Source organism: Macrobrachium nipponense, chromosome 7 (genome assembly GCF_015104395.2).
Source record: "Macrobrachium nipponense isolate FS-2020 chromosome 7, ASM1510439v2, whole genome shotgun sequence".
Lineage (NCBI taxonomy): Eukaryota > Metazoa > Arthropoda > Malacostraca > Decapoda > Palaemonidae > Macrobrachium > Macrobrachium nipponense.
Window position 1 is genome coordinate 48,620,301 of NC_061109.1, and position 21,332 is coordinate 48,641,632.

The 21,332-nt window shown below is 47.0% G+C and overlaps 1 protein-coding gene across 2 annotated transcripts in view; it reads left to right on the forward strand.

The window, feature by feature from the left end:
• LOC135217461 (beta-1,4-mannosyl-glycoprotein 4-beta-N-acetylglucosaminyltransferase-like) overlaps window positions 1-21,332 on the forward strand; it is a 67,219-nt gene that overhangs the window by 36,651 nt on the left and 9,236 nt on the right. For both annotated transcript variants that reach the window (XM_064253363.1, XM_064253364.1), the window contains exon 2: window positions 11,594-11,670. In XM_064253363.1, the coding sequence (XP_064109433.1) occupies window positions 11,614-11,670 (57 nt within the window). In that variant the 5' untranslated portion in view covers window positions 11,594-11,613. The remainder of the gene's footprint in view (window positions 1-11,593; window positions 11,671-21,332) is intronic.

Here is a 21,332-nt window from a genome sequence, read left to right on the forward strand (position 1 = left end):
CGCCGTCCGGCATCGGTGACTAACAAATATTTTATTTGTTTGGTCTCTCAGCATAACTCTTTAAAGGGCGAAGGTCACGTGACTTACCCGATGCTTGGACAACTTGCCTCTACTGATTCCGAACCAGTCAGTCGGCAGCTGTCAGACGCGCCCGAGTCAGTTACGAACTATGCTGTGGACTTAGTTCGGTTGTTCCAGAGCAATCATTACTTCGTCTTAATAGCTTGTCAGTATGATACTGTACATAACCAAAGTCGAGAAGAGGGATAGGTCATATGACTATCCCCTTCTTTTTGTCTTAGGTACTGCATGACTTCTCTTGAGAAGTCAAGCACAAAGGGATGGGGATTTGTGACGCTCGATTTCGTACCGATCTTCGTAGCGAAGACTCAGAACCCTTCGGTAACTGACGATTGGTTTCGAGTCCTTCATCAATACCCTCCCTAATGGACTTCACCGCCTCCGATACGAAGGCTATGCTGCTTTGTCCTGTGAAGGCGCGACGGAGCTGTCTGAAGAAACTCGACACCCAGGATTGAGTGTGGACGCCTCTTCATCATTCTCTCCGCGTTCCGCAAGAACTTCTCCGTGGCGCAGGTAATGAAGGCAGGCGCCTGGTCCAACCCGGACCGCATGCACCTCCTTCTACCTTCGGGATATTGCCCACAGTTCCTTGGATCTTTTTCCTTGGGAACCGTGGTGGTTGCTCAACACGTTGTGTAGTTAACCCAGACCCTCGCAGGCTGAACAGCATCGTCCTGGTGTGACCGTAAGAATGGATGAGGAATGATGAGTGTGACTGGCTCCTCTTCCCATCTTTTTCTTCCCTCTACCTCTGGGTATAGAGGGACACGGTCGTCACCCTGCTGGGTAAGGACGAGATGCACGGTGAACTACTCAATAGAGCACCATCCTATCCCTTTCAGTAGGGATAGGAGTAAATATCCACCACTTCCTCCAACAAGGGGGTGGAGGTTGGGATGCCAAATTGAGACAAACCCATCATTTTATGATTGTCTCTTGCAAACAGGTGAACAAGTTCTTGCTTGCTGGTACGAAGAGATACGCTTGCCTCTCTCTGTACTTGGCCTAGAGGTCTGACCATTGATCCTGCGGTGCACACCCCGATCAATCGGACAGAGGTTTTGGATCCCTCCCTGCTCTTAACGACCAGGGAGGCACTCCAAGGTTGGACGAACACCACTGTTCACCAAAAAGACTCAGATTCCTCACAAGAAGTGAGTCTTCCATATTGTTAAAGGACCGAGGGTTTGTATTACGTATCGGAAACAAATGACAATTTGTCGGAAATTGCTATTGCATTTTTTTCCTAACTATTACAAACCTGAGGTCCTTTACATATAGTCCCCACCTCATGCCACCCCTCACTCTGCAACTTTTTTGTTTGCATGGGCCTAAAGCAAAAGTGATTCTTCACCTCTCGGGCGCGCGCGGGCGCGCGCACGATCTGGACAAGCAGTTAACTACCGTTCTCCCTTGTTCGCGAGCTTACGACCGTCCCAGCTGCCGCTAGTTACCTTCCTATTGTTAAAGGACCTCAGGTTTGTATAGTTAGGAAAAATGCAATTTTCGACAAATTGTCATTTCAACATTATTTTCAGCACTTGGCCTATGACCTAAATTTTCCATTCAGGTAGGTTAGGTCATGGTGTATATATACTTATTTACCTTATTTAGAGGAAGAGAAAAAAAAGGAAAGGTTAAGAAAATGGCATTTGGTGCAATTCTGAAGAGAAGGGAGTACTGTTATTGGAATCAAGGAAAGCTTCTTTGCATGAGAGGAAAGTAAAGGTTAGCCATCCGGAATTACAGTTTGGACTTTAGATATAGTAAATTTTTTATCATTTGATGTTGAAGACTACATTAGTAAAAGAAGGTTTGGTATCTAGCTTGTCTTCCTTGTGCTACTTCATGCATTAGCTCTCATAGGTAGAATGATTTTCACTGTAATGGGAAACCATTAGTACTTTAATGTGATTAATAGTGGAGTTATGTCTTAGATAAAGAAGGGCATTAGCACTTCTTTTTCAGTACTTTTACATATTTTAGTGTATAAAATAATATAATGATAAAAATATGGTTTCACATATACTTACCAAACAATTACACTAGCTGTACGCTTTCTTACCTGGCAGTCGAAAATTCAAATTCCTGGCAGCGGTAGCAGCGCTGCCATCGTCTGTGTAGGTGATGCAGATCCCGCCCACTTTCGGGAATAACTGGTACTGCTGAGCTTTAGACTTAAATTTGTTGAGCCACAATGTCCATATGTGGGGAGGAGGATAGGGCTCTGGTTATGTAAATTGTTTGGTAAGTATATGTGAAACCTTATTTTTATCATTAAAATATCATTTCATCAATTAAGTGACTTACCAAACAATTACACTAGCTGACTCCAACATTACCCGGAAAAAGGTGGTTTGGTAAGGTAACGGGCCCCGCTTTATGAACAAAAAACAACAGTCATGTGCTCACATTATATATGTCTGGAGTACCTTATCTTGTGAGAGAGCAGCTACAGGTAGATACTGCCTCTGGTCGTCGCTCTCATCACATGTAGGAGACGTGGCAGTAAAGGCCAGGGTCGTCCCTACTAATGGTGGGTTTGTTCATGAAACTTACCTGACAGATATATATATAGCTGTATTCTCCGAAGTCCGACAGAATTCAAAACTCGCGGCACACGCAGTGGGCGGGCCAGGTGGTAGTACCCATTCCCGCCGCCGCTGGAGGCGGATATCAGGAACCATCCCATTTTCTATTCATATTTTTTTCTGTCGCTGGTCGGTAAACACCTGTTTACAGACCTCCGCCCAGGATTTTTGGATTTGACTCGTTATAAGTATCTGGATTGACTTTTGGTTTTGACTCTGGATTGTTGGATTGGCATACGCGATAGTGGACTGTTTTTGGATTTTGGATTGGCTTTTCTATGAACGTGATGTCGGGATCAAGTTCAGTGAGCTTCAGAGTGTGTGTGAGAAGTGATTGCAAGGTAAGGCTACCGAAATCATCGGTAGACCCCCACACAGTATGTATGGGGTGTAGGGGGCATGTTTGTTTGCTGGATGATCGTTGCATTGAATGCAAAAGTTTGACTGAGGATGAATGGAAGGTGTATGAATCCTATCGGCGTAAGTTGGAGCGCGATAGGATCAGGAGGTCTTCCTCCAAGAGCGGTTCTACGAAAGGTAAGGGAAGTAACATTTCTCCTATTTTAACACCAGTAGAATTTGCTTCACCTAATCCTGTGTTGTTGCCTGAGGGCCCTAGTTCTGTGTCTGGAGAAGGTAATGCCCTTTCTCTGATTCTAGAGTCGTTACGCACTCTAGAGTCCAAAGTGTTGGCCCTAGAAAACGGCTCGAGTAAAGTGTGTGATTGTGCCCCTAGTGTTGTGGAGGGGGCGTCAGATCGGCCCCCATAATGCTCTAGGTCTAGACCTCTGTCGGACTCCCAGAAAACTCAGGGAGTGGGCATGTCGAAAGCCGCAAGAGGGTTACGGGGGAGGGGGCTCCCCAACCGATCTGGCGTCCCTTCGGCAGGAGAGGGCGTGCGCCCAACGGGTCTAGCCTTCAACAAAGGCTTTCGAGGATGACTAATATCAGCCTCTTCAAAGCAACCGACCTTCTGTCGATCCTTAGAGCTCGAACCACGAAGAGCGTCCTGACCGCGCTGCGCGTCAAGAGAGGCTACTCTTAGTCGCTCTCGAGGAGCGTCCTTACGTTTTACGCTCAAGCGTCCAGCTTTCGCTTTCAAAGCGTCCTTCTGGGCGCTCTCGAAAGCCTTCTCAACAGGCAAAGCGTCAAGCAAAACATCCCGACGAGCGTCTTCAAAAGCGTCCTGCCGAGCGTCTTCAAAAGCGTCCTCCAAGGCGTCCTGCCGAGCGTCCTCAAAGGCGTCCTGACGTGCGGGCGGAGACAGAGACGAACGAGGAGACGGAGAAGGAGACTGCCTCGTCCTCTTGACAGGCAGTCTAGCGTCCTTCCTTCGTTTAGGCTCAACTGCTGCTGGGCGAGTCTTCTGAGCCATTAAGGCCGACAATTGGTCTTGAAGAGACACAAGAATACTCTTCGTTGGTGAAGAAACGAGAGGAGGTGAAGGGCTGCGCCTGCGAGAAGACGAGGGGCGAGGGGATGCCTCCTTCTCACAGGTACAGCAACCTGCCTCTCCGCCGGCGCAGAAGAAGCGCGTTCTCAGCGTCGTCCTCGGACGACGTCCTACCTCTCTTCTGTGGAGGAAAAAACGCGTCATACGACGCAGGCGAAGACCGCAACGATAGCGGAGAGAGGGTGACGTAAAGCGTCCTCCTAGTGAAAAGTCCTTTTCAACGGATCGCGAGTCCTCTCGGAGCGCTCCACCCCTTGGTGCGGGGAGGGGCGCCTCGGAGGACGAAAAACAAGTCCTTAAGGAAGTACGAGGTCCCTCAGATATCTCTGGTGTTCGGTTAAGAAACGGCCCGATATACCATTATCCAAGAATGCTTTGGCGTTCTTTCTGAGGACGTCATTAAGAGGCTCATCGTCTTACAAGAAGATCGATTTGAGCCTCTTGCGAGTGAAAGCTCACGAGGTCAGAGCTGTCGCAACCTCGCTTGCCTTCCAAGGAACATGTCGATCAAGGACATCCTTGACGCCACCTTTTGGAGGAGCAATTCAGTATTCGCCTCACACTACTTGAGAGATGTGAGAACGATATACGAGGACTGTTGTTCTCTTGGCCATACTGTTCATGCAACACAGTCTTGGGGGCTGAAGGTAGCTCTCTCCCTATCCCTTCTAGGTTAGGTTTAGGTAGTTTTTAGTTGTTGGTGTTTTTTGGTGTGGTGAGGTTTTGGTGAAGACCTCCCATCTCTTAGCTTAGTGTACAGGGGGTCTTGGATAGTTGGTCAGGTGGTGGTCAGTTGCTTCGTTGCCCTCATTTGTATGGCTCTATGCTCTTGTCACATTGAGGTCACGTCCCCCCCGTTGACAGAGCATCCAGAGCGCACCAGCACTACAGGTCTCCACCTGGCTGGCAACTCTGATTAAGCACAAGCAGGCTTAAGTGACAGTAATCACAGAGTCTACTTTGCTAACAGGTGAGGAACCAAGGTGTACATCATCTACTTAATTTAAGTTTCCTACAAATCCTATTCTGTCTCTTCCCACCATCCGAAGGTGGGATTCAGCTATATATATATCTGTCAGGTAAGTTTCATGAACAAAATGTTATTGTTATAATACAATTAAGTTTGTTCATACTTACCTGGCAGATATATATAATTAAGTGCCCACCCACCTCCTCTCAGGAGACAGTGGCACTGATAAAAATATGAATAGAAAAATATGAATAGAAAATGGGAATGGTTCCTGCCTATCCGCCTCCCAGCGGCGGGAATGGGTACTACCACCTGGCCGCCCACTGCGTGTGCCGCGAGTTTGAAATTCTGTCGGACTTCGGAGAATACAGCTATATATATATCTGCCAGGTAAGTATGAACAAACTTAATTGTATTATAACAATAACATATTTTTGCAATCTTGGAAGTTCACCGATGATTGACAAAAACAATAATAGTTTGCCCATTGCCAGGGCGGAAAAGAAAAGAACCAGATAACACTACACAAACACCATCACCTACACTAAAAACCATATGATACCCTTAATCAGATATAAGAACTGGTGGGTACTTCAGGTACATGTACCCCCAGGCTTCCCATAAAAGCAAAACACCTCAAACTCAAGGCGAGGAGACAGTAGAGGGTAAACACCGAGTCCCCCTATGCTTCCTCTCCCAACACCATTTCCGCTACTGACACCTGGTGAAGAACTTATACAAGTTGATAAAAGTCTTCAGTTTTCTGGATTGGACAATATAGCGTTAGCCAGAAAATTGAAGATTGCCAGTCTCTGGATGAGGATTTTTCTGCGGACTGGCTCAATCTGTTGTCCTTTGCGGACAGGGCAGCGAGATACGGTTCAGTGGATTGGCTGCCTTATTCACTATGGGGAGTACTCAAGAAGAGAGAACGGTGGTCTCCTTCACATCTCTAGGAGTAACCATGAAACAAACATCGGTTTGTTTGTTCTCCCCCCTGAGTAAACTTCACCTGTTTCCAGAAGAAACCGTCAAGCATGTACTGTCGGACTTTGAGAACAAGTCCACCAATGATCTTCTGTCTCAATCAGTGAGAAGACCCAAGGAACCTCGGGCGACAGGAGCCAAAGCTTCACCTTTCCAAAAGCACACCTTTCGAGGAGGTAAGTCGAAGTGGCAGCAGAGACCAAAGACTAACCTACGAACCACCTCCAAGTCTACCAAGAGACCTCTCTTTAAGACAGATAAATGATCGAAAGGTCCTTCACCCACCCATGGGGGCAAAACTCCACAGCTACTGGGAGGAATTGGGGTCAAAGAGGAGCAGAACAGCGGGTCATGCAGGTGCTTCAAGAGGGATATGTGATCCCTTTCACCGGATCCACCACTGTCCAATACACCTGTCTGTTTGACAGCATACTCTACGGAATCAATAACAGCTTTGGCTTTAGCCAAAGACGTAGAAGAGCTCATCAGCCAAGAGGTCATAGAGGAGGTAACAGACATGAACTCCCCAGGGTTCTACAACCGGCTTTTTGTAGTCCCCAAGGTATCAGGGGGATGGAGACCTGTTTTGGACGTAAGCGCTTTGAACATCCTCGTCCAGAAGAAGAAATTCTGAATGGAAACCAGTCGATCAGTAATGTCAGCCATCCAACAGGGGCGACTGGATGGTATCTCTCGACCTGAAGAATGCATACTTCCATGCCCCCATTCATCAGAACTCCAGAAAGTTCTTGAGATTCGTCTTCAAGAGGAGTCTTCCAGTCCAGAGCCCTCTGCTTCGGTCTGCCCACACACCTCAAGTATTTACTCGGATTCTGGCTCCTCGGGAAAATGGCTGCACTTGATGAGGATCAACATAGCCTTTACTTAGACGACTGGCTCCTGAGAGCTGGATCCAGTCGTCCGTGTGTGGAGGACTTGGAGAAGATGCTTGCTTTGACACAACAATTGGGTATCTTAATAACCACTGAGAAGTCCCAATTGATCCTACTCAGAAGATTCTCTATTAAGGATGATTCTCTCTAGCTTTTCGGGTTTTCTCTCCCCTTGAAGAAGAAGGAATCCTGCCTGTCGCCAGTCCAACAGTTTCTGGTTCGCCCATCCTGCTCAGCTCTCGAATGGATGAGCTAGTCAGGACCCTGGCTTCACTGGGAGAGTTTGTTAAGTCAGGATGCCTACACCTGAGGACAGTCAGGACGCCTACACTGAGGCCGCTTCAGCTCTTCTTGAAAACAAATTGGTCCCGGAAGACACAGTCAGACTCACTAGTTTTCCCCTGATGGAAGAGATAAACGGTGGATCTTCGTTGGTGGCTTTCGAAAGGGATTACAGAAGGAATTCCCTAGAGTCGTGTCGAACCCAGACCTTCAGTTCTTCTCAGATGCTCAGCCAGCGGATGGGGAGACCCTCCTAGGAGCCAAGAGAATATCAGGTCTGTGGAGAACAGAATGAGAAAGACCTTTGCACATCAGTGGGAAGGAATTGAAGGCCATCCTTTTAGGAGTACAAGCATTTGACCTTTAGTCACCGGAGGAAACATAGCAGACTACTTGGCCAACACCACAGCATAGTCGTATGTGCGGAAGCAGGGAGGGACCCACTTGTTCTCTCTCAGCAAGATAGCCGAAGATCTCCTCACCTGTACTGGACGAACGAAGAAGAGGACACCCTTCTTCCAAAGATTGCACATGGGAGAATGAACGTGGTGATTGCAGACGAACTGAGTCGGGTAAATCAGGTGTTACCAACAGAAAATGACTTCTGAACTAGAGTGTGTGTCAGGACCTCTGGAAGCTTTGGGGAAGACCATCAGAGACCTGTTCGCCAACATCGAGGGACAATCACCTTCCCCTTCCTGTTTTCTATTCCAGAAACCACTAGCGTGGAGAAACAGATACGGTGCTGCTAGATTGGGCGGAGGACTGGACGATTGCGCTTTTCCTCCTTTCGGAATGATAAGAGAGATCTTAAACAAGTTTCAATCGCACCAGAATGTGACAATGACCCTATTAGCGCCATTCTGGCCCAGGAAAGAGCAGTTCCCGGACCTTCTCAATCTGCTGGTGGATTTACCAGACAACTTCCACAAAATCCATGCTTCTCAGATAATCACATTACAACCGATACCACAAAGGTTGTCCGCTCTGGTCCTGACAGGAACCTGGTCCGAGCAAAAGGGTTTCCGCGAAGGGCGTCAGAAGCTATTGCTAGCTGCAGAAGAAGCTCTTCTGCCGAGCTCTACCAGTCCCAGTGGAAAGATTTAGGTCATGGTGCAGACGACCTAGCATCTCTTCTTCTGAAAACATCTATAACAGAAATTGAGGAATTTTGTTATTTATTTCTGAGGGACACCAAGAAGTTACATCAGTTTCCAAGCATAGAGGCCTCGACATTCGTCTTTAGTTCCTCCAAGATTCCAAGCATGAAGTGGAATGGAATTGGATGTAGTAGTTTAGGGTGGCTCAATGGTCCCCAATTCGAACCATTGAGTTCGTCAACCATGAGAGACTTAACTAGGAAGACACTACTCCTAGTCGCCTTAGCCACAGCGGGCAGAGTAAGTGAGAGTCCACAAGGCCGGAGAAGTCTCCTTAGGAGGAGGCAGAAAACTCCCAAAGAAGGACCTTCTCCTGTCACATAAAACCTGTAGTTTTTATTTGCAACTTCGACTGAGGGAAGGCGAACGAAGCCTTGCTTGACTCCCTCTTCTTAGCAAGCCACTCTTCTCTTCTTTCAGTGCTTTCTTCGAGGAACTGGTTTCGGTAATCCTGAAGGCGTTGATCTCCTATCCTTCACAAACACGACGGAGGGGAATAAGTCGAAGCTGATTCAAAAAACAAAGTCCGTATACGTCTGCAACAGGAACCTTAACAGACTAGAATAAGCAGAAGAAGGCTTCAAATCTTGGTCTTGAGTTCCTCTTCTGACAGGACGGCTGATACCCCGTCTTCTTCTGTTCCGTCTGGCTCATTGTCCTCTTCAAAAAGACCATCAATTCTTGAAGTTGATGTTTAAAGGAACCCAAAGCGGAATCCTCTAGCAAGGGTTTGGCCTTCGCATCATCCTTAGGTGAAGACGAAGTCGTGGCTGTCATACGGCTCTTCTTTAAAAACGAACGACTGGGAGTTGAAACAACACGAGACGTATGAAGGGAACGAGTCAAAGCAGCTCGAGAACGTATGAGGCGAACGAATCGAGTCGAAGCGGCTCAAGGCGTATGAGGCGAACGAGTCGAAGCGGCTCAAGGCAAATGAGGCGAACGAGTCGAAGCAGATCAAGGTGAATGAGGCGAACAAGTCGAAGCGGCTCAAGGCGTATGAGGCGAACGAGTCGAAGCGGCTCAAGGCAAATGAGCGAACGAGTCGAAGCAGATCAAGGTGAATGCAGGCGAAACGAGTCGAAAAACAGCTTGGGACGAATGAGGCGAACGAGTCGAAACAGCTTGGGACGAATGAGGCGAACGAGTCGAAACTCCTACCGATACACAACGAGGCGAGTCAGACTCGCAAGCGCGCGAGGGCGTAACACGTGAGCGTATAGTCGAAGCAGCTCGAGGCGAAAGAGTTGAAACCGCTCCAGATGAATGAGGCGAACGAGTCGAAACTCCTATGATACACAACAAGGCGAGTCAGACTCGCAACCGCGCGCGAGCGCTCTTAACAGGAGGCGGACGTCCCTCTCGTAACGCTGGGCATGTCTCTTCAAAGGAGGCGACACTAAATCACTCCACCACCCTTTTCCCCGCCTCGACCCACTGGCAACTGCCCAACTTAACCGATTCCGATCAGACGACAACTGCACATCACTGATATCTACGCCTTTCCAGCGGCGTTTTCTGGGCACTCGCAAGTCAACTACGTCGACGAGTCGGCGACTGACCGTGGGCAAATCCCCCAGTCTCCCTTCGACCTCTGGTATGTCTTCTCTCGGAGCTGGGGAGTATGACAGTGACCTTCGTCTAGGAGAACAGGGGGAACGGACAGCCGCCTCCTCGGACACGACACTGACACTGACACTGACACTTGGCCTAACACTGGCCTTATCGCTTGACTTTACGAACGCACCTCTAACATAGAAATGGTGTTGGGATCGGAAACATGGGATACCTGGTCTAGAGTAATTGGTACTGAGTTGGAGGACTATCAAAAAGTGAAATATTAGATAAAAGGGAGAGATAGTGACGGTTTGCTCGTCTCTAAAGGCATGGAAGTTGTCTCTACTCTAGTTTTACTACACGCTCTAAGCGCTGTTTCCTTCTCCTATCTTTGTCCATTTTATCCAAATGGGCTTGAAAAGTCTTCCAACCTTGTTCATCTAAACTACGGCACTCATCACAAGTTAATTCCTTGCTACAGCACTGACCCCTACATTAACACATTTTGGAGTGCGGATCGTAACATAGTTTAGCTAATCTAGATTTGCAGCCACTGCTGCAAAAACCTAACTGAAGAAGAAACTAGCATCAGACATCTTCGTACTTTTTAATAACTAGGCAGCTAACTGTGAAGCAAAAAAAGCCAACCAAGAAATTGTACATCACCAAAAAGAAAAAATCCACAATGGCGACGAAAGTCGACTGCAACAACAAACCACCGGTGTTACCCCGTGGCCGGTAGAAAACATATTGAAGTCTAAAGCTCAGCAGTACCAGGTATACCTGAAAGTGGGCGGGATCTGTATCACCTACACAGACGATGGCAGTGCTGCTACCGCCGCCAGGAATTTGAATTTTCGACTGCCAGGTAAGAAAGCGTACAGCTAGTGTATGTAATTGTTTGGCAAGTCACTTATGTGAAATCAGAAGTTATTTGTTATTGCTTGTTTTTTATCTCAGTGTTTTTTTTAAACAATGACTTTTCAATGTCTTTTGTGTTCCTCATTTTTTGTTTAGCTGTTCATGTCTCTTGAAATTTGTACAGTGCATTCTTTTTATTTTCATCTTTTGATTTTTTTGTAAGGACATTCTATCTAATGAAAAAATGCAGATTTGACAGCTATTTGATTTGCTCCTTAAGGGGGTTACACTACATAATTGGTAATAGAGTTGATGTCACAATGGAATATTAGTATACAAATGCAAATTGAGGAGTTCTGTGCAGTAGTACTCTCTTGATAGGCCACCACTGGAGATCTGTGAATTACTGTGTACCATGATATATAATTCAGTACTGTTGTTTGTCAAATTTTACAGGGGTAAGAGGTAACAACTCCCAGCAAAAATTAAAAAAGCATAATTAACTGTTGACCCTCCCACCCATAAACTTTACTTATATTTACCATACATAGTTAATTCCTTTACAAATGATCTACAATACAGTATAGTACAATTCACGTTTATAGTTTACATTACAGTAGTTGAAAATAAAACTCTTTGCTCTCATGTGTAGCAAATTTCCTTTCATGTTAAGAGTTTTTCTTTAGTAGAACCCTGTAAACAGAACGTTCCATAGAAATTGTTTTTCACCTCAGTTCATGTCCTGTTTCTTACAGTTCGTTAGACCCATGGAAAAATGGTTCGACTCAGGATACGGTATCGGTGTGTAGCATTGGCCTTCATTTTATCACAGGTAAGTATGTTTTTTTTTTTTTATTTTTTTTTTTTAGTGACTGACTAATTAGAACTAGATACCAAAATAACCTTGGTGATTTTTGGTGTTGATACGAAGTACAAACTCTGCCTAACAAGTGCTTGTTATTTGTTCATGTGCAGAACAAAACTTCAGTCTTAACAATTGGATATTTTCCAAGGGCCAGCTGGTAACCAGTGAAAAACAATCAAAGATTGTAAGCAAGGAATCTGTGAGATCTGGCAACTCCTGCGTGTATGAGGTGATAGATGGTCAGAGACAGTGCACTACCTCATGACGTCTTTAGTTTTCACAACCCAGGAACTATAACACAGAGAAGGGTAGTAAACGTTTAAGACTCAGGTTTTTGTAGCTATGAAAATACAAATTGATTAAAAATTTGTCATTTGCTCACATGAGGAACAAACCTTCGGTCTTAACAATAGGATAGCCTTATACTTTGTGGGAAGTACAAGTATCTTAAACCAGCTGGAGGTTAAGCCACCTGAACACCCCTCCTAGAAGAAATTGTTTTAGAGAAGGTGGTCTCATGCTCGTGAGCATATAGATAAACAGATATCTAACAACTCAGCCGTCTGGTTGATGTACAGTGATATATGACCAGATTCATGTAACCGGGAACCAAAGAAAATTCTGGACTGTTCAAGTAACAAACCGTATTCGTACTCACATGGTTTGTTATCACTCCCCACTCCCCTTCTTGCTGTAGAGAGAGAGTATTTGCTACTGAATAGAAGGATTGGTATTTCCAAGATCATAAAACACCACAACTTTTTAGTATGATACCTTACTCACCTATATCAGACCAGTCCAGCATATGGCATGTCTGTTCCTCAACCTGCCCGTAAGAAGAAGGAAACAAAAAAGAGAAAGAAAGAGACCAGGTAACTTGCTCATTCTCTCGTCCACACAATCATCATAGATTAGATACAAAATACCTATTAGGGGGTGATGGATGAATTACAAAATTTGTTGGGCAGCCACCACAGGACCTATGGAAATCGTGTCCAAAGATCTGTGAGCAACATCTTTCAGGTAAAAAGAAGTGAACGTGGACTGGCACAACCAGGAAGCAGCTCTCAAATTCTATGAACAGCAAAATTTTTCTCAAATGCCAGAGAAGTGGAACTTATACCTCTGACGTCATATGCTCTGGCCCACACACTCAGTGAGAGACCATCAGGTGAGGAATAAGCCGGCTTAATTGCCTCATGTATCCAGAATGAAACAGTGTTTTTGGAAACCTCTTTCCTGGAACGACCAGTGCTAACAAAAGTCTACGACATCTAGGTCTTAGATAACGAGTCCTTTTAAGGTACCATCTTAGGGCGGCTCTGACTGGACAAAATAAGAGCTCCTGTGGGTCATTGTCCATAGTCATTCAACGATGGAATGGAAAAGGATGTAAATCTGTTGTCATTTACGTGGATGGGTTTGGCCACGAATTCCAAGACAAACTTGAAGGTCACCAACCCCCAACCCCCGGTATGCTTCACATAATAATTTAGGCCATGAAGCTCCCCCACTCTTCGAAGAAGTCAATGCCAACAGGAAAACTGTCTTTAGCGTCAGATCTCTGTCAGACGAATGACACAAGGGCTCAAATGGAGTTCAAGTTAGGCTTCTCAGGACAAGCAAAACATCCCATGCAGGAGGCTTTAGTTCCCTTGGCGAACTTGCTTGTTCGAAACACCCCTGAAAAATAAGGAAATCTCCAAGATGAAGAAATGTCTAAACACCAAACCTAGTGCTGCTCTGCAGCCTCTCACAGCAGAAAGAGAGAGATCTTTCCCATCTCTGAGGAAAATAAAAAAAACCTGCTATCTGCTGAACAGGGGCTTTGAGTGGAGAGAAACCCCGTCGACGACTCCAATCATAGCAGACTGCCCATTTTCCCTGGTAAACTGCTATAGAGGAATTTCTGAGATAAATGGACGTATGTCCCGCTGCCTCCTGAGAAAATCCCCTCGCTCGGAGGAGATACTTGATAGTATCCATCGGTGAAGAGACAGGGAATCTACCAACTAGTGAAATCTTTCGACGTGAGGTTGACAAAGAAGTTGTCGCCACGGAGGAATCTCTCTTTGAGCTTCTGCCAGAAGAGACAGAAGGTCCAGGAACCACTCTGCCAGAAGAGATAGAAGGTCCAGGAACCACTCGCTTGAGGCCACAGAGGAAACCACCAAGGTTCATCTTGAGATTTCGAGAACTCATTACCTGTTCAGAACTTGATGGATCGGGCAAAACGGAGGGAAGGCGTAAACCTCCGATTGTCCCAAGGGTGTTGGAAGGTGTCCTCTGCTAGAGCTAGGGGATCCAGGACCACTGAACAGTAATCCTCCAGTTATCTGTTGAATCGAGTTGAAAAGAGGTCTAGCATAGGCCTCCCCCAAACCTGAAAAAGCCTGTCCCCCACGACCTGATGCAAAGACCTTTCCGAGCCCAGGATCTGGTTCTGACGACTCAGTCTGTCGGCTACCACATTCCTCTTGCCTGGAATGTACCTGGCAGAGAGCTCCACCCAGTTGTTCACTGCCCGTTGGTGTAATTCCTTTGTCAAGTAATGCAGGAGATGAGACACCAGTCTCCCCTGTTTGTTACATAAGCCACCATCGTGGTTTTGTAGAATCATCAGAACTAACTGAATGACTATCACTTTCTGAAACTCCTTCAGCCCCATGAAAGCTGCCTTCAGCTCCAAAACGTTCATGTGAAGAAGCTTTTCATACAGTCAACTTACCTGTCAGATATATACATAGCTAAGACTCCGTCGTCCCCGACAGAAATTCAAATTTCGCGCCACTCGCTACAGGTAGGTCAGGTGATCTACCGGCCTGCCCTGGGCGGCAGGACTAGGAACCATTCCCTTTTTCTACTCATATATTTTCTGTCGCCGGTGGTATCAACATCATTGCTGCCACCTCCTGACTGGAATTTGCTTTTCTAGACAATTGATCATCTTTTTGTGGACTTTTGGTGACGTACCTGGATCGTTGTTTGGCATCGCTACTGTGGACTGGATTTGGACTTGCTTTTGATTTTTCTTCAAGAATGTCTGATTCAAGTGGTTGTGTGAGAGTGTGTGTGAATGTAGGCTGCAAGGTGAGGATACCGAAGGCTTCGGTTGATCCTCACACTGTATGTCGCAAATGTAGAGGTTTGATTGTTCTATTTCTAACACCTGTCATGAGTGTGAGAGGTTGAATGTTGAGGAATGGAAGACTCTAACTTCTTACTTGAAGAAGTTAGAAAGGGATAGAGTCAGAAGGGCTGCATCTAAGATTGCGGGTAGTAGTACAAGGCCTATTGAGCCTTTAATGATTCTAACTCTTCCCTTAACTATGCATTTCTTGATTCTAATTCTGTATCAGGGCCCTCACTGGCTTTACATTCAGATTCGGCCTCGGAAATTGCTGAACTGAAAGCTACTCTTCACAGGATGAAATCCAAAATGGCTGCCATGAAGGTAAGGATTGTGAAAGTGACTATTATAGTGAAGTGAGTGTCCCCAGTGTTGTGGAGGGGGGGGGGGGTGGGGGGCGTCTGACGTCTCTGCGACGCTCCCAGGCCTAGACCTTCTTCAAGCTCCCAAGCCCAAAGGAGAAGGAAAGTCGAAAGCCGACGGAAGGGTTGTGGAGAATTCCCCCCGGTCAGGCGTCCCTTCAGCAGGCTCTGTAAATAGACAGACTGCTCAGGACCGCTATAGAAAAGCGTCCTCAGAGAGTGCTTCTCTTCGTCCGTTTTCTCCCTCTCCTAAAACGAGGGTGGGAAGGATTCGGACTTGTCCAGGCCCCTGAAAAGGCACTGGAAAGATCCTGTGTTGGATTCTAGCTCCGAACGCTTTTCGGAAGAAGCGCCTCCTTCGATCAAGAAGGCTAAGAGGGTTTTGAAGGTCCCACGTCCCATGGTTTGGACAAAACTCCTTCGAGGTCTCCCTCTCCCGTTCAAGAAGACGCCAGGAGAAGCTTCCAAGAGGATCATTTTGGCTGTGCAAGAACAGTTATCCGCCTTGGTAGGAGTCCTTTCGAAGGATCCCCCTCGTAAGAAAGACGTGAGGCTTCCTGTCAAGAAGTCTCGTCTTCCTTCTCCCGCCAGGAGTGAGGCTCCTGTGGGACGTGAGGCGTTTGAGATCTATTCTGATAGAGACTTTGGACGATTTTGAATCGCCAGACAAGCGCGAGGCGCCAGTCAAGCGCGAGGTGCCAGTCAAGCGCGAGGTTTCCTACAGACGAGAAGCGTCTTATAGGATTAAAGCGCCAGACAAGCGAGAACGCTTTACAGGCGCGAGGAATTTATTTCCATACGTGATTACGATCTGCCAGACCAGCAGCGCAGCCGAGCGCGAGAAGCAGCCAGGCGCGAGACGCCAGACAAGCGTCATCCATACAAGGATTTGGCACCAGAAAGGCGCGAGGGGCCGCAGCCAGGCGCGAGGCGTCAGTCAGGCGCGAGGGCGCCAGACCAAATGCGCGAGGAGTCAGCCAGGCGCTGAGGCGACCAGCAAGCGCGAGGCGCCTGCCGGCGGAGGCGCCAGGCCTGGCGCGAGGCGCAGCCAGGCGCGAGGCGCCAGCCAGGCGCGAGGCGCCAGCCAGGCGCGAGGCGCCAGCCAAGCGCGAGGGCGCCAGCCAAGCGCGAGGAGCCAGCCAAGCGAGGAGCGCTATACCACTCTCTTAGCCCTCTCTATTAGGAGTTTGTCTCCCGTAGAGAGAGTTTTTGGGCAGGAAGACCCGGGACGGGAAGTGACTTCTCCTTCTGATCCGATATTGGAAGAGGACTCAGAAGACGAGACTCACGGCAGAGAAGGGCTGTCTAACTACAAAGTTTTGACAGCTCTCCTCCTCCAGGAATACGGAGATGCATTGATCCCTGCCGCTCCTGGACCGCTTCCGTCGCCTCGTTCACCAATTTTTTTCATGCTCTAAGACGCCAGAAGTCCGTCGGCTTTCTTGAAGAGAGGCCGACGATTTCTATGAAGAGAGCTCTTCAGTCGCTGGATAGCTGGATGCTAACCAAAAGGAGCTAGTCAGGACGGTGTTTTGCATGCCTCCCGCTAGACTTACGGGCAAGAGAGGTATTTGTACCAGACTGGGGAGAATATGGGACTCACTCTCCCAGCTTCGGCTGAAGCTGACTTTTCCAGTCTGGTAGATTGCATCCAGGAGACAAAGCCTTCATACTGCGAAGATTACTTGCGGGGTCTTTCAGAGTTGGATCATCTCCTCAAGGGGACTTTTTCACATTTTAGAAGTCTTCAACTTCCTAGATTGGTCCCCTTGGGGTGATGTCCAAGAAGGCTCATGCCTCGGAAGGACTCGATCCGGACGTACTCCTTGCAATTTTGTCCTGTATTGACAAGGCGGTACAGGATGGCTCAGGAGAAGTTTCTTCCTTATTTGGAGCAGGTCTCTTGAAGAAGAGATCTGTTTTAGCGCTTTCTTGACAAAAGCGGTTATCCCATTCGCAAAGGGCAGCCTTGTTATTCGCTCCTAGGTCTGACTTTCTGTCCCTTCGCAGTTGGTGAGGGACATTTCCCGTTCTCTGACGGAGAAAGCAACACAGGATCTTCTCCTGCAATCTTCCAGGAGAAGAGACCAGTGATGGTGGGAGACAAGAAAGGGTGTGTGTAACGCCTGTTCGGCCCTTTCGAGGAGGCCCTCCCGCTAGAGTTACCGCTAAAAGAAAAGCGACGGAGAAGAGAGGTAGAGCCTCTTTCCGTCCCTTTAAAAGGGGAAAGTGAAGTGGCGCTCCTCCAAACAGTAGGTGCCAGGCTCCAAGGATTTGCGGAAGCCTGGACTCTTATAGATACAGACGCTTGGTCTATGTCTGTTCTACAGAGGATACCTCATTCCTTTCCTGGACAATCCTCCCCTGACGTCAACTCCGCGGGAATGTCCGCATATTACAAGGACCCTGTGTTGAAAGATACTCTTCAACAATGGTGGATCAGATGTGGGACAAGAGAGCTATAGAGCTAGTGCTGGATCAAAGCTCCCCAGGGTTTTACAATCGTCTTTTCTTGGTTGCGAAAGCCTTGGGGGGCTGGAGACCAGTTCTGGATGTCAGCGCTCTGAACAAGTTTGTCCAGAAACAGAAGTTCTCCATGGAGACCTCTGCATCAGTCCTTGCAGCTCTTCGCCAAGGGAATTGGATGGTGTCTCTGGATCTCCAGGATGCCTATTTTCACGTCCCGATCCATCCTTCGTCGAAGAAGTACCTCCGTTTCATGACGGGAAGGATCTTCCAATTCGAGCCTTGTGTTTCGGCCTGTCTGCGGCGCCTCAGGTTTTCACGAGCCTTATGAAAAATGTGGCGAGATGGCTTCACCTGAAAGGAATCAGTATATCTCTGTACCTGGACGACTGGCTCATCAGAGCAAAGTCAGAGAAACAGTGTTTGGAGGACCTGAATGTGACACTAAACCTGATAAAGACCTTGAGGATTACTCGTGAACCTCGAGAAGTCCCAACTGATCCCCAGCCAGAACTTGGTCTCATCTGGGATTCGATGGATTCTCGGGGTTTTCGAGTATTTCCTTCTCAAGAGAGACTAACGAGAGGTTTAGAAAAAAGTCTCTCTCTTCCTAAGGAAGGAACGTACTTCGGCGAGGGAATGGTTGAGCCTATTAGGGACTCTTTCTCGCTCGAACAGTTCTTTCCTCTAGGAAGACTTCATCTCCGTCCGCTCAGTTCTTCCTCAGAAGATCGTGGAACATGAAGACAGGGCTTCTCGGACAGTTTTCCCATTCCAGTTCTGATGAAACGCCATTTAGAATGGTGGTTACTCCCACTGAAGGAAAACAGGGTACTTCCCTTAGAAACACAGAACCCAAACCTTGTATTGTTTTCCGACGCGTCGGAAAAAGGTTGGGGAGCAACTTTGGGAAAGAGAGAGGTGTCAGGCACTTGGAATGCTCTTCAAGTCTGGCACATAAACTGCAAAGAGCTGTTTGCCGTACACCTAGCCCTAAAGAGCTTCGAACCTTTAGTGAGGAACAAGATAGTACAAGTGAATGCGGACAATACAACCGCCCTTGCATACATTCGAAAGCAAGGAGGTACTCACTCGTATGCCCTTTACGAGCTCGCAAAGAGCCTGCTGTTGTGGACATCGCAAAGGAACATCTCTCTTTTGACGAGGTTTGTTCAGGGAGTAAGGAACGTGAGAGCAGACAGGCTGAGCAGGAGGAACCAGGTCCTTCATACCGAATGGACCCTCCACTCAGAAGTTTTGCCGGAATCTCTGGTCTCTTTGGGGGACTCCTCATGTCGACTGTTTGCCACGTTCCTCTCAAAAAGACTGGAAGTCTTCTGTTCAGTAGTAGAAGACCCCAGAGCTCTAAACAGTAGACGCCTTCCTGCAGATTGGTCTCATGTAGACGTTTAACGCATTTACCATTCAAGATTCTGGGGCAAGTGCTCAGGAAGTTTGTGACTTCAAAGGGGACAAGAATGACCCTGATAGCCCCCTTTTGGCCAGCTCAAGAGTGGTTCCCAGAGGTGCTGGAGTGGATGGTAGACTTCCCCAGATCCCTTCCACAAAGGAAGGATCTTCTCAGACAACCACACTTCGAGAGGTTTCATCAAAACCTCCCGCTCTCGCTCTGACTGCCTTTTGACTATCGAAAGACTTGTCAGAGCGAGAGGCTTTTCTAGCAAAGCAGCAAGCTCGATCGCTAGAGCCCGGAGACTTCCCCCACTATCCGTGTTTACCAATCGAAGTGGGAAGTTTTTAGAAGGTGGTGTAAGTCGAAGAAGTTGTCCTCCCTCCAGTACTCTGTAACAGAAATCGCTGATTTTCTGTTATTTTTGAGAGAAGAATCGCGTCTCTCCGTAGCCACGATAAAGGGCTATAGAAGTATGCTATCGGCCGTCTTTTAGGAATAGAGGCCTAGATTTGGGAAACGATAAAGATCTACATGATCTGATTCGATCTTTTGAGACAAGAAGTCTAAGATTACTTCTACCCCCTAACTGGAATCTAGACGTGGTGCTTAAGTTCTTGTCATCAGCGAGATTTGAACCCCTGCATTTGGCCTCGTTTCGTGACATAAACGAGAAAAATGTTTATTTCTTTGTCACTGGCGACGGCGAAAAGAGTTAGTGAGCTGCACGCCTAGTGATAAAGTGGGTGCAATCTAAGATTCAAGCCATCTGTTCCTTCAAAGAATTATTCTTGGCGAAGAATGAAATCCTTCGAATCCCTGGCCGAGAAACTTAGAAGTAAAAGGCACATCGGGTCTCGTCGGCAGGGAACCGGAGAGGTCTCTTTGCCCAGTAAGGGCGTTAAAGTTTTGTACATACAGAAAAAGAAACCATTGGGAGGTTCTAGACAAGGTCTTTGGTCTCGTGAAGGATCCATCAAAGACCTATGTCTAAGAATGCTTTAGCCTTTTTGTCAGGAACGTCATTACGGAAGCTCATAAAGCTTGCACGGATGATTCTTTCAAACTCCTGAGAGTAAGAGCTCATTGAAGTGAGAGCAGTGGCTACGTCTCTCTCTTTTCAGAGAAATATGTCACTTAAGAATATCTTGGAAGCGACGTATTGGAGATGTAATTCTGTGTTTGCTTCTCACTATTTGAAGGACGTTCGCGTGACCTATGAAAAAATGTTTTTCTTTAGGTCCTTTTGTGTGCGGGCACAATCCTGGGTACAGGAGCTAACACCAATCCTTAATTACTACATAAGTCTAATAGATATGTTCTAGACTTTCTGCTGAACAAGTGCAGATGCCGCACAGGCGGCCAGTCACTTCCGTTCAGTAAGGAACTCTTGTGATATCTTTTATTTGAAGAGTATCATAAAATTTTTTTTTTTTTTTTTAAATTATTGTGTGCGTGTGCAATTTGGTTTAAGTTACGGTTGTTGCGAAGAGTTTGGGGATAACTCGGAGCAATTTTTAATACTAACATGGTGGTTAGGATCAGGTGTCGGGATTGGTTGTGTGCTCCTTAATAAGGTGTGTTGTCATATAAGTGGATCAGCACCCATTGACAAAGTCCTTTCAGGCCTGCGAGTAAGTGGATAAGACCCCTTCGGCAGACCCACAAGAATTCTTGGCCATAGATCACATATCTCGCTAAAGTTTCTTGAGGTGATGACAGACTACTGGGCAAACACACGAAGTCTACCACCTATCAGGTAGGAACCAAGGTTTTTTATTTATACCTACAACATATGTTGTTTACCTGTCTATTCCAGAAGTAGCTGTCTCTTACCCTCCACCGAAGGGTGCCAATCAGCTATGTATATATCTGACAGGTAAGTTGATTGTATGAAAATGATATTGTTATAATACAATAAAGTTTCATACATACTTACCTGGCAGATATATACGATTAGGGCCCACCCAGCCTCCCCGCAAGGAGACAGGTGGAAGAGAAAATATATGAGTAGAAAACGGGAATGGTTCCTAGTCCTGCCGCCTAGGGCAGGCCGGTAGATCACCTGACCTACCTGTAGCGAGTGGCGCGAAATTTGAATTTCTGTCGGGGACGACGGAGTCTTAGCTATGTAATATATCTGCCAGGTAAGTATGTATGAAACTTTATTGTATTATAACAATATCATTTTCTTCCACACTCCAAACTACTGACGTAAGAGCGTCTCCCAGATGAGCTCCCCAACCTGAGATAGAGGCAT